The following is a 14,682-nucleotide window of genomic DNA, read 5'->3' as shown; positions in this document are numbered from 1 at the left end:
AAAAGGAGGAAAGTTTAAGTGAGGGGTGAAACTCAAGTGTAAATAAGAAACCGCTACACAATCGACTATTTTGGGTGTATAATGTATTAAAAATGATTTAACAATGGGAAAGAAGAAAGAGTATGAATTCTTAAGAAGAAAAAAAACAAGGTATGCAATGAAAATCAGTGGTGGATTAACATAATCCTCTATCGTGGGTTGAGACGGCGAATGACTGCTTCAAACTGCTGTCTATTAGGTTCAAGTTATGCTTCTGATTCTGTGGGATCTCTGTTTAGTCTGTATACTGGCAATCTGTTGTAGTATTAGAAGTCTCCGATAAGGAGCAATGATCATTTTTTATCGGCGATCATCTTTATATACAGTAATCAAATTGTCCTGGGTTCATTACATAGTGGAGACATGTAGAATGGTTCAGATCCTAATTTAAATTGCACACGTATTCCAGTGTCGATTAGCCCAAAAGCATAAAGTGAACTCAAAATCTGCTTTGTCAAACTTGCATACAGGTATTTAGATGTCAAAAAAAAAAAGGGGGATCATTATTTATGTTCATGATCGATGCTTTAATGTTGGCTTTAGGAGTCTTGCGGAGGGAAAACATCCATTAGGTGCAGAGGTCATCCCTTTTCACTGGTGGGGTTTGTTCTCTTTTGGAGAAAAGTTCCTGGTGCAACTGAGCTGGATTCCCACATTTCTGTTGAGATTGGTGTTTTTTTTTTTTTTTTTTTTTGGCAATGGCTTTGTTTACTCTTGTGTCCCAGTAACGGGAACATTTTGGTGGCTGATAATAAAACCCTGTGCTCTCCGGATGGTATAGATATAGTAAATACAAGGACATACAAAATGTCGGAACTTGAACCATCCCTTCGGTGATCGTGAATTAAACACCCAAAAACCCGGCCATAAAAGAATTGCTCCATCTAGCATGGTACTTTTGATTATTTCACATTGCAACGACAAATCAGTACTGCATGGTGGGAAAACAGAGTAACAACTTGTTTTTTGATGGTTTGAGAAAATATTAGAGAAAAGAATAAGGGAAGTAACAGAGCTGAATATGAGAGAGGAAAAGTATGGATTTAGAAGAGGCAATCAACAGTAGATCTGATATTCACCATAAGGCAAATGCTGGAAAGGCACTACGAGTATGGAAATGATTTGATTATGGCATTCCTAGATATAGAAAAGGCATATGATAGCATGGACAGAACAAAGATTTGGAAGGTTCTAAGAGAGAAAGTGGTCGAGGAAGAGTGCAGAGCACATACAAGGCCAACCAGAGCTGTGTAAAGACACCACTGAGAAGAACAGAGCGGTTCAGTATAAGTAATGGACTAAAACAAGGAAGTGTTTTTAATACAATGGATGCAATTAACGAAGAGGTGGGGAAGAAGATAGGAGGAAGAGATGAAGGCCCTGTTGTTCACTGATGACTTAGTAATATGGGGAAACAGGAAGAAAAAGTACAGAGACAGCGTGACAGTTGGAATGAGGAAATCAGAAGAGCAGGAATGAAATTGAGTGCAGAAAAGAGCAAGGTGTTAATAACAACAAGAAACAGAGCCAGAAATGAACCAAGAATAACGATGGGCATGGAAGAGTTGATGGTAGTGGAGAGCTTCAAATATCTAGGAAGCATAATTGAGAGAAGTGGAAGAATAGATGAAGAGGTAAACAGAAGAGGACAAATGGGTGGTGGACTATATCAAAGAGTTCGAAGATTAATATGAAACAGGGACGTACCTATGAAATGCAAGAAGGTAATATATAACACATACTATGTGCCAATAATTACATACGGAGGAGAGACTTGGACAATGACAGAGAGAGACAAAAGAAAGCTGCAGGCAGTGGAGATGAAATTTTTAAGGAGTATATTGGGGAAGACTAGAAGGGATAGAATAAGGAATGAGGAGATTAGACAGACAGTGGGTGTGCTGAAGCTTCAGTAAGGATAGATCAGGCACAGATGAGATGGTTTGGACATATGAAGAGGATGGATGCAGAAAGACTACCAGTAAGTGTTTACAATGCACAAGGAATGGGAATAAGGCCAAGGGGAAGACCAAGATGTCGGTGGAAAGAGCAGATAGCGGAGAGTGTTAGTAGAAGAGGACAAAATTGGAATACCATGGAAAAAGAGGAGTGGTGGAAGACCAGGAAAAAATGCAACTTCTATGCCAACCCAGCCAGAGGCAGGAAACGGCAAAGAATGATGATGATGGAGCATTTCAACAAGCAAAGAGAATCAAGAAAAGTTCATCAACTTGACACATTGTAAAGGTTTGTTGGCTTTATGTGGCAACACTATATGAATCTGTAGGTATTTGCAGGGTTCCCACGTGAACTTGAAATGTATTTTCCCTGAGTTTTCCAGAATCTTCAATTTTTTTCCAGAGTAGTCATTATACAGTTCAATATTTTTATTTTATTACCATTTTCAAACAATAGCCTCCATTTCCCCTCATAGCCATAACATCACCAACTTATTATTTTATTATTATTATTAGAGATGAGACAAACTAGATGATAGATTGATTTAACATTTCTGAGTGCTTCAGCCCGTGTGGCCATTTTGCAGGAAAAATCTCCCTATCCTCCCTAACCTCAAAATTCAAAAAGGGGTGTGAAGAGACATTTGAGAAAGATTACAAATGCAACCTGTAAAGGGACTTCCACAGGACAAACATGAAATTAAAAAAGGCAAGGATAGAAACAAGTGTAAAGTAAAAGGCCCACCCTTCTATATAAAAAAACAAAACAAAAAAAAACACACATTTGGTAAAACACTATCAACATCTCCCAACATGGATGGATGATAAATAGTTGGGAAGGTTAATGAGCCAACTTAAAACACTTAAAACAACGTTACAGCTACAGCACAACGGAGAGTCCATTCTTTGCAGCAAATGATGAGTGAGATGGTTGTGTCAGATTGGAAGCACAGTTAAGATGACTTCGCAGTGGGAGCGATGGGATGAGGAATGCCAACAACAGTGATGGGCCTGATAGCACGAAGCTTGTTCCCTGCTACCTCATCCCACTCGGCCTGCCACGTCTCAAGAAGAGAACAGTGCAAAACATTCTGCAGGTCCCCAACTGGCAGGAGGTGGACAAGAACGTCACCATCTGCACCAGCAGACTTGACGGTAGCATCAGCTCCTTCCTTCCCCTTGATGCCTACATGACTGGGGACCCAGCAGGAGACTAATTGTTACTCTATCGGCATGGGCATATCTGTGTATCAGTAATATTACTGATAATTTTAGCCATTTTTTATTACTTCTATGCATCAAAATGTATAATTTGTATGTCATGGTTTTTTAAAGTAAATTTTTAAATACACAGTTCATTATTAAAGTAAAACAAATCGAAGAGGAGGTGAATGAATGTTCTGCAAGAATCATTTGCAATCTTGTATTGGTTCTGCAGATATTCTGTTATAGGAATCAGTCAATTTTATGTCGGTAATTTATCAGTACTGGCAAATATTTCATATCAGTTTACTTTCTGAAACCAAACTAAATGATGTATAATATGGCATCCCTGTGTACATATAATTAAGGATTACAGTTACAGATATTTGTGTGAGTTAAACACCTTTTCCAACTGTATAATAGTGCACAAAATAACATTTCAAACCCCACATATAGAACAAATATTTTCACACTTTTGAGAAACAGAAGTTTACAAATAGACACAATATCAATTAATCTGTATTAGAAAATAAAACATATATTACAAGCCTATATCTTCAAAGCAGCTTATGTGAAGAATATCAACAAGTAGGAGCATATTCTAGACCTTCAGATGTACTTCACTGGGACTCATTGCCCATTTAGATGATTTTTCCCCGAGAATTTTACTTTTTTCAAATTCCCAGATTTTTCCAGGTGTGTGGGAACCCTGCATTTGGTATTTTTGTTATTTTACATCACTTTCCCTGCCACTTTTGGCTAACTGACAATGAGGATGAATGATGATTAGATGTAACTGATGAAGGGACACTCACAAAGAACACCCATGCCATGGCTGGGACTCGAACCTACAAACTTCAGTGGCGAGATCGAAAATCAACCACTTAAACCCAGTGTATCTGTATATATAATACAGAAAAAAATCTCAATACAAATTACAAAACTATTCAGTATTTATAATCCATATCTACGTATAACTACAAATTGAATTTGTGTAATGTAGAACACATGATTAAAAAAAAAAGAGCAAATAAACAATGTAAGGGTACGTACGTGCATAATATCCAACATCGTTGTTTGGGTTAAGGCATCCAATGTCATGTGAATCAATCATATGCTGATCCCAGACCTTCCTATATTCAGGATCGTGCAAAACATCATACATAACCACTGGATCGACATCAACAAATGTGGTTTTGATCTGAAAGAGAAGGAAGTAAACTGTTATTGGAAGTTATTGTTAGGGATAAGATTTCATTTTGGTGGTAACAGGAAATGTGTGATCATTAACCATAGTGTTTATTTTTTATATTTCTGATGCCTGTTTGCACCAACTTTAACCCACGAATGTACTGATCATCTGTTGCAGCAACAGAAATGCCTGGTAAGCTGGGAGTAAAAGGAGGGTCAACTTTACCTTCCGAGATCAGAAAGAAAAAGCGGAGTTAACCAACACATGCCAGAGTAATTGCTACCATCTGCAACCTCTAATGTATTACTTCAGAATTTCAAAACTAAATAAATGTAAAATGGAAAGTAATAGACTCAAACTGTGTATATAAAAAGCAAGAAATACACAGTGCGGCAATTTGAAATCGAGACCTATTTATTTCCTTGGTAGGTGTGCCACTGTGCAAGCATTCTGTGGTGCGAACAAGTGAGGTGTATCTCACAAACAATTGGTGCAGAGCTCGTTGACCCTGAGTGACATTTTTGAGTGTGGGCACATGTCATGAAAGTGTCTCGTGATTTCAACATGGACTAAGAGCAAATATCATGTATTGTGCATGAAGCTGCTATGGAAACATTTCACATATTGCAACCAAGTGTATGGAGATAAATGTTTATCCCGTATGCATGTATTTGAATAGCACATGTGTTTCACACGAAGGATGGGAGTCAATTGAAGATAACTAGTATCCGGGTGCAGCAAGGACGATGAGAACACCGAAATTGGTTGAGAAAATGAGGACAATCATTCCTAAAGACCGAAATTACAGACAGACTCTTACTGTTGTATTTTATCTTGAGGTTATGAAACGTTTGATGCAAAGAATAACATATGTGATGCCCGAGTATCGGGATGATGGCAGCTGATGTCTGCTTCATGACAATGCACCAAGTCACAAGGCTGTGATGGATGTGATCCAAAAGGGAATCCGTATATTGTTGCATCCTGCCTATTCACCACATCTGGCCCCATGTAATTATTTTCTATTTTCTAAACTAAAATCTGCACTCAAAGGTCCGTACTTTGATGACGTACCGACCATCAAGAGTGCTACGGCAAGGATTTTAAACAGCATTACACAAAACGAATTCCACCAATCCTTCCATGCACTGGCAGGCAGGGCGCAATGATGTGTCGATGCAGGAGGGTCCTACTTTGAATGATCCCAGGTAAATAACTTTCTATGAACACTTGTTTATTTTTTACAGCACAAGTCCCGATTTCAAATTGCCGCACTGTGTATATAGTATGTTATTAAATATATACTTTGGCAGATGTTTACTGTCCACATTCTGCAGAACAGAGTTTGTAAAATTGAACGTACAATACAAACATAAACATGAACACAGTAGCCGGAGAAAGTGGAATAGTCCTAGCCATAAAATGATCGTGAATACTACGTGAAGGTACAGTACATGTATACATCTAAATCTACTGCAAACATCACTGTAAACTACTTACCATATTGCAAGCTGCAATAAAATATCAACATTTATTCACGTAAATATTCACATCTTTATTTTTCTTGTGGCAGCCCCTTGTTACTGTTTACGGAGATACCAAAGTCCTGTTACCTCCACCCTTTCTTTTTCTTTCTGTTGTGCAAACACAACACGAGTTGAAACACACCTTGTCGAAACAGGTAACCAAACACAACACGTGCTTCCATCTGTATGATATTTAGATACTTGCTTTGAAGCTAGCCACTATCCTAGAGTAAAGCCAGGATTTCATGACTCACATGGGCTGGAATACCTTTCAGATTGTTGCAATGGAAAATTATCCTAACTCGAGGGTTACCCTGACCCGTGGATTTTCAAACTCGGCAAACGGGCATCAGAGGAGTGAGCTACATTTTCCTGCCATATTTTGTTTCAAAATGATGCAAAACCAAATGCAAAATTAACTCCTAAACACGAAATTTGAAGTTTATATATGAACAGAACACTTCCCATGGCCTGAATTATCCTGTAAAGTAACCCTGCTACCTAAGATTAAAATTCTTCATATTCAAGCATAGAAGACATATTAAAGTAGAGTTGATCCAATACTGCTTGAAATGGACACACACCAATTCTTGTACACTAACAATTAGAACTTGTTCATATTTTTATATTTGGTCTAGGAATTAATTCGTGCACCTGGACAAGAGATGGCGTAACGAGCGTATCGTCCCACAGTTCCGTGTATCCACACATGCGTTGAAAACTCCTGTTAGCGCGCATCGTTCGTAGTATAGGGCAGTTGATTGACACGTCAACAACAGCATTTTGTAGTCAACTGAACATGGCGCAGTTCGTGCCAGATAAAGTGTTTTTGCGGGGTGTTCTGCTTCATTACTTTAACATGCAGAAAAGTGCTACCGAAAGTCATCGTATTTTGGTGGAAGTGTATGGTGACCATGCGCTAGCTGAGCGAACGTGTCAGAAGTGGTTTGCACGGTTTAGAAGTGGTGATTTCGGCCTGGAAGACCAAGAGCGACCTGGACAGCCAAAAAAATTTCAAGACGAAGAATTGAGAGCATTGCTCGATCAGGATTCGTGTCAAACGCACGAAGAACTTGCAGGAGCATCAGGCGTTGATCAAACAACAGTTTCCAAACGCCTCTAAACCATGGGAATGATTCAAAAGATGTCACATTGGGTTCCACATGAATTGAAAGACAGAGACGTTGAAAGACGAAAAACCATTTGCGAATTGCTGCTTCAAAGACAGAAAAGAAAGGGGTTTTTGCATTGCATTGTTACTGGCGATGAGAAGTGGATCCATTATGAGAACCCGAAACAAAAAAAGGCCTGGGTGAAGCCAGGTCCATCACAACCGAAACGAGATATTCACTGTGCAAAGGTTATGCTGTGCATATGGTGGGATATGAAAGGTGTGCTGTACTATGAGCTGCTGCAACCGGGTGAAACTATTAATGGAGAACGTTATCGACGACAATTAATGCGTTTGAAGCAAGCTCTGGCCAGGAAACGACCAGAATGGGAGAACAGACATGATAAACTTATTTTTCAACATGATAACGCTCGACCACATGTCGCAAAACTGGTCAAAACCTATTTAGAAAATGTCGGATGGGAAGTTTTACCCCACCTGCCGTATTCACTAGACGTTGCTCCTTCGGACTACTACTTGTTCGATTGCATGAATAACGATTTGATTGGACAGCGGTTCACTTCTTCAGAAGATATCGAAAAATGGGGGTCTGACTGGATCGCTTCAAAGGATGAGGACTTCTTTCGCCACGGAATCCGTAACTTGCCTGACAGATGGGCGAAAGTGGTGGCTCGCGATGGACAATATTTTTCTTAAGGTATTTATGTATTTTGTGGTTGAACTACAGCTTCAATGTGTGAGTAACAACCACACGAATTAATTCCTAGACCAAATAAATATTAACACATATAAAACCAGTTTATTACAATTATACCACAGTAAACTAAGAAAGTTTTGCTTTAAAATATTTGATGAATTACGTAAGTGATAACTGGAATATTAAAATAGCCATTATTCAATTATGAAATTCACTTTTGCATGATTTACAGGATAAAATAATGTTGCAAAAACATGGTCTTGCATTTTTGTAGATCCCGAACGACTTCCCACTCCAGACAAATATTGGTGAGAATGGGTGATTAAATTTGTGGTAATATTTTCTGATACTGATATCACTGATATTGGCCAATACCCAGGGGTAGAAAAAACTAAAAATAATTCAGGGGCCAGGCCCTTTTTCTTAGGAGCCAGTTTTTATTTTCAAATATGGGCTGAGAAAGCCATGAATCTAACTAAGATAAGCTACAAAATGTGATCTTAAAACATTTATTATTACAAGTTTGGATTAAAAGTAATTAATTCTTGGATGGAAGTGACTTTCGTAAAAAAAGTTCAACTGGTGGTAGCATAATAACTATGTAATACATTCTAATATGTGTCCGTCTCTACCATATTGCTGCAGATTTTAAAATTCGTCTAGCAACAGTACAAAAATTTAAAGGGAGCATGTTTACTATTTTGATTTAACAATATATGTGATACAGAGAACACACAAACATTAAAAAATGCATACTATACTTGTTATTATTTCTGTTTTTTGTTAATGTAACAAAAATTTCCATAATTTGAAACATGCAAGAACAAAGAGAGTCAAAAAGTGCAGCGAACTAGAAGGGGCTATAGTATCTGGTACTGAGTTGGTGTTGTTTGAATACATACCTTAATCATTTTGAAACTTGTTTTTTCCGCCACCCTTGTCCACACTTTTGTCTGCCCTTTGTTATAATCAAGCTTCCAGCTTGCATGATTGTCTAGGAGATACTTCAGCCTCTCAAAATCTCTGTCTTCTGCCACTTTCACCACTCCCACTTCCATCACAGCACTAACGGGATTACTAGCTGCTAAGTTAGCTGTGGTGGCTGAATTTTCACATCTGTTTCTCTGGAACAGACAAAATGAATAATAAATATAAGTGACAACAAATATCAACTTTATACATATTAGTACACATTTTGCTTTGATTTGCTTTATTTTACTTTGCTTTTGTGCCACTTTTGGCTAATTTGCGAAGATGGGGATGAGTGATGATATGATGAAATTGACTCTCACGAAGATTTATGCCCAGTGAACCCGGGATCCCTGGTGTTGTAGCTTGATGTGCTAACCACTCTGCCACGGGGGGCGGCTAGTACACATAACCAGAAGTCTTCATTTCCTCAGACATGTTCTACATTTTAGTATTGTCTTTGATATTTGGGTAGAATTTGGAAAAGAAATTAAAATCATGCTATATTTTGAGCATTACATAATTTGCAATTAGAAAATACAAGTGAAACTCAAAATCAAAGAGAATTTTGTGGAAAAAAAAATGGTTTGTAGCAGCATTTGGAGAATTCCAGTGTTCTGTGTTTTGTACATAGCATTCCCTGACATTCGCTACGAGACTCGGTGGCAAGCGGCCCGGCATCAGTGCTTGTCTTTCCCGATGAACGGGTCCGTGATAGTCGCTTATATTAAACCTTGTAAAAAAGTTTAGAGTAACAGGGTAGTGGAAAGAAAAATGTGGAAATAAAGTATACAAAGAACTTGCACGTGTAAATGCCAATTTCCTTTGGAGATGCGAGGAATGTGTTACATTTACATCATTTTCAACACCTTCTGAAGCCAAGGTTAGTACACAATATGAAAACTGTAATTTTAATACCTGACTCTAGTGACTGTCGCTGACACCGTTCACTGTGAAAGAAAGAAAGCCCTGATGCCAGGCAGCTTGCTGCAGAGTCTCGTAGCGAATGTCAGGGAATGCTCTGTAGACATCTAATTTTATTAAAATGTTTGTAATGAACTGATATCATACAAATATGAATTACTTCATAGTGTCTGCTAACAAAAAAAGAGAAACAAACTTGAATATGGTGACATAGCCTGAGTGTATAAAAAGGATTACATTACAAAATATGTTACAGGTCAATCCACATCAAGTGATACAACACTGGTTGCTTGACACTTTTTTAAAGAGTATATATATTTTGTATGGTGTGAGCCTTATATGTTGACAATTCAGAACCACTGTTATTTTATTTTTACTATCACCAATTTCAAGATGGCAAATATTTTTTTTTATCATATCAAGCATCATTTTCTCCATTCGTAAGCATCAGCGGTAACTTTTTTATCTCAGCTCTGGTAAGTCCCAGGACAATGAGATAAAATCTGTGATGTTAAGCACATTACAGGCTACAGTTATATTTGTGTATAGGGTCATTCCATTTCAAATCAACGAATTTTAAAATATTTGGTTGCATGAACATTTTAGAAAAATTTCATTTTTAGTACATAGGTTTGTACATGTTTCTAGATATCAAAACCAATGTTCAAAGAAAAATTATTGTCTTTAGTTCTCCTGGGGCAGCCATTTTTTCCAACATGGCGCATGGCTTTTTTTGCTCATGTAGCAGTATACAGAAAGCTTAATATCTCAAAAATCATTAAAGCTAGAGACCTGAAACAAAATTCATTTTGTAGCTAATGAAGTATACTTCCTATGATATTCAGGTATGTTATGGTTGAAATTGCATCGTAAGTACGAAAATTATGGTGGAAAATGGGGTAACAATAGTTAAAAAATTGCATTTTTAAGTCCGATTCTTTTAATGAAGGGGTTTAGTAAAATGCTTGATTTTTTTTCATGTGTAGATCTACCTGTAGGGTGTCTGTAAATAAAATATCAGTGCTTAGAAATGCACCCTTTTTTACAGCATGGGCTCAAACATGGCCGTTCGTTCAATTTTGACAGTTTTTGGGGTTAAATATCTTAGATGGGTCCCCTTTAAAAATTCTGAAATTTGGCACATAGGAAGCCCTTCATGAACCTAACTCACAGTAAAAATCTCAACTTTTAGATTCAACTCGTTTTGGTCAATATGAGGTAATGTATGTCACCTTATTTCTGACGTTGCAAAGTAAGGTTAAAATATATCCCATACTTAAAATAATGAAGTCTTTTCTTTTTCTTTTTTAAATTGGGTTAAATAAAGGTTCAGAAAATATAGTAACATAAGGTTTTAATACTTGATGTATTACTGTTAACAAGATGGCGCCTAACAAGGTAGACGTAGGTATCTCGTGCTCTCAGTTCTCAACGTTTTTACAAGATAGTAAATGTGGTAAATATTCTCGTTCAGTGAAAAATGGAATTTTATGCGATATCTGTGATAAATGGTATCATTTCTCAAAATGTTCTAATGTTAATGAGGCCAATATACCAGAAAATGTGTGGGCGTGTATAACTTGCGTAAACTATCAGAAAACTGTGACAAAGGAAAGTGCACAACGTGATGATTATAATATTCAGAAAGAAGACTATGAAAGTATAATTAGAAGCCTTAAGGAGGAAATGGAGTCTTTACGAACAATAAATCAAATCCTCCAAAAACAATTAGAGTGCAAAGGAGGAGAATCCGAGGACCTTTACAGGTATAGTCCCAGTAAAGACTGGCCAACTCTACCGGGTAGGCCAAATTCTAATGTTAGCAATACATGGACATCTGTAATAAAGAACAAGAAAAGATCTAAGAGCCCCCCCATTAAGGAAAATTCCATCAATTTCCAATCACGAAACCGTTTCGAGATACTACAAGATGTGTCCACCGTACCTGAAGAAACAAACAGTTTAAAGTGCAAGGTAGACTCCTATAGTACAAAGCGCATTTCCGCTGGTAGAAAGTCTTTGAAGAACACAAGTTATAAGGGGAAAATATGCTTGTATATCGATAGTCAAGGAAGGAATGTAGCTACGCAACTACAAAATCAAGTAAGTAACTCAATATTCAGTATGGTGAAACCTGGTGCAACTTTCAAGGAAGCCACGATGGAGGTGTCTCAAGAAAACAAGCAATTATGCTCAAAGGATCTCGTGGTTTTACTAGCAGGAACAAATGACATTGCTAGAAATGAAGCAAGTGTGTTTATGAGAACTTTGAGGAGACGATTACAACTTCTTCTGCACACAAATGTTCTTCTGTTCACAGTGCCTCACCGTTACGATCTCCTACCTTGGTCATGTGTAAATGTAGAAATAGATCGTATGAATCAAGAAATTTATAAACTTAGCAAACATTTCAAAAATGTAAGTGTTGTAGACATAAGTTTGATAGGCAGAAGGTTTTACACTAGCCACGGACTTCACCTTAATAGGCTAGGTAAGAAATATGTCTGTTATGAAATACAGAAGATAAGCAATAAAATATTTGCAAATATGTACAAGGAAATAATACCAATGAACTGGTATGAACAGGGAAACTCCCTTGTGAACCTGACTCCATAAAAAAAACTGCTTCAGTGTGGAGCCAGGTCAAACAATCAAATTTAACGAAACCACTTCAAGATAGCCTTTATAAAGTAGTATGTTCGAATAGTAATAGTGGCAAAAAACAAACTTCACAGCCTGAAAGGGCAACTAATTTATTACTTTTTCATATTAATCTACAATCTATTAGAAATAAATTACCGGAGTTGGAACTTTTTTTTGGATGATTTTCCATGTCATGTTTTTTCCGTTAATGAACATTGGTTGGTTAACGATGAAATAGATATGTACATCCCCTCAAATTACAAGTTAGCTAGTATTTTTTCTAGAAAGTCTATGATCCATGGAGGTGTTGGTATTTATGTACGACTCGATTTTAATAAGGAGTATCAACCGTTAGATATACATCACTTATGTGTTGAAGGAGTATTCGAAGTTACCGGCATTGTATTTAACAGTTTGAAAGTTGTGGTCATATCCATATACCGCATTCCTAATTCAGATTTAAATGTGTTTTTGTTACAATGAGAAAAACTTACAAGGTCCATTGATAAGTACAAGCAATTTGATGTTGTTTACTTGGGAGATATAAACATAAATGTTCTAATTGATAATGCTGTAAAGAAATCATTCTATGATACTCTCAGGTCTTATGATTATTATTATGCTAATGATCAAGTAACTAGAATGAAATCTTGCATTGATAATGTGATCACTAATGTTAGCAGAAATACACTGCCCTCCAGAAATTAAGCAACAACAAGAAAATGTGAGGTAAAAGAGAAAACAGTTGGAGAAAATAGAAGAAGAGTGGTGGGCACACTGAAAGAAAGCAACGGATGCATTAGGGAAAACAGGTGAGTCATAAAGTGCGATCATCGTGCCCTTGCACGGATTTCTGGCATACCAGGTATTGCAGTCGAAGACGCGCGTGCACGGAAGAGGTGTGTGTGTCTATCTGGAGAGTGCAGAGGTGAGTCAAGTGCACGGAAAGGGTCGAATATGGCAACCAGGCATCATTTGGCTGATGAATTACGGTGGCGTGCCATCGGTAGACTAGAAGCAGGGCAGCGTCAGGTCGAAGTGGCCAGGTGGCTCAGTGTCGATCGTTCAGTTGTCAGCAGGTTATGGAACAAGTTCCCGAGAATGCAAAATGCATCGCGGAGTTTCAGTGGAGGTCGACCGCGTGTGACATCGGTCAGGGATGACCGATATATCTGTTTGACAAGTCAGCGTAACAGGTCCGCAACAGCTACCCAAGTGTGTGCAGCGGCTATTGCTGCCACAGGATGGCCTATGTCAATGACTACAGTACGCAGATGGCTACACGAGGGTGGGTTGTATGCCAGGAGACCAGTGTTGTGTATACCACTCACCCAGCGTCAGAAGACAGCCCGCTTACGTTGGGCACGAGAACATGTGAACTGGACACTGGACCAGTGGCGGTCCGTTCTCTTCACTGATGAGTCCAGGTTCTCACTGGACAGTGATTCGCGACGCCGATTGGTCTGGAGAGAGGCAGGAACTCGTTACCATCCCTCCAATATTGTTGAAAGGGACAGATATGGTGGTGGGGGTGTGCTTGTATGGGGTGGCATTTCTATTGGTGGACGTACTGACCTCTATATCCTCCTACGTGGTACCATGACAGGTCAGCACTATAGGGATGAGGTCCTTGCACGTTATGTGGAACCCTTCGCATGAGAACGAGGTCCGGGCTACATTCTGCAGGACAATAATGTCCGTCCCCATAGGGCAGGACTAGTCGATCAGTTCTTGGACGAACACCATATTCAACGCATGGTGTGGCCATCCCGTTCCCCGGACCTTAACCCCATTGAACACGTGTGGGATGCTCTGGGGAGACGTCTCGCTGGCCTTGTGCCCCCTCCACAAACACTCCAAGACCTTCAACTGTCTCTCTCCCAACAATGGACCCTCATACCCAATGAGTTGGTGGACAACCTTATTGGCAGCATGCGGCGGCGTTGTGAGGCATGCATTGCTGCGTGCGGTGATCATATCCCTTATTAGTGTCAGACAACGGTCACTTTCCATCTCCAACGTTTACTACCTGTGATGCTCCATGCGTACATTTCATTTCTTTTGCCCACGAGTGTACCTTGTTTTGTTTTTCTTCTGTTCTGTAAGGCATGGAACACTTGTTTCTTTCGTTACAAATAAAATATGTACACCCTCCGGCCTTGTGTTTGATTCTATTGGATGATCACCATTTGTTGCTTAATTTATGGAGAGCAGTGTATGATATCCTGTCGAACTATCGATCCCTGTTTATCAGACCACAGCGGTCTGTGGCTTATTTTACCAATTTTAATTTATACCACACCCCCCACCACAAAAACTACAAGTTTTAGATTGCTTGGTGAAACTAACATAAGAAACCTCAGAGATAGCCTTAATGAAATAAATTTCTATGAATTGTT

General features: G+C 38.5%; 1 protein-coding gene across 4 annotated transcripts in view; it reads right to left on the bottom strand.

Annotated features, from left to right (window-relative positions):
• Positions 1-14,682, bottom strand: part of LOC145987771 (START domain-containing protein 10-like) — a 104,927-nt gene that overhangs the window by 17,014 nt on the left and 73,231 nt on the right. For all 4 annotated transcript variants that reach the window (XM_083122451.1, XM_083122450.1, XM_083122453.1 and 1 more), the window contains exons 2-3: positions 8,650-8,871; positions 4,254-4,401 (exon numbers count right to left, since the gene is read on the bottom strand). In XM_083122451.1, the coding sequence (XP_082978577.1) occupies positions 4,254-4,401; positions 8,650-8,871 (370 nt within the window). The remainder of the gene's footprint in view (positions 1-4,253; positions 4,402-8,649; positions 8,872-14,682) is intronic.

This window comes from Lepisma saccharinum, chromosome 5 (assembly GCF_977018435.1).
Source record: "Lepisma saccharinum chromosome 5, izLepSacc3.1, whole genome shotgun sequence".
NCBI lineage: Eukaryota > Metazoa > Arthropoda > Insecta > Zygentoma > Lepismatidae > Lepisma > Lepisma saccharinum.
The sequence above is the reverse complement of the archived record's forward strand: the minus strand, read 5'-3'. Positions and strand labels throughout refer to the sequence as shown.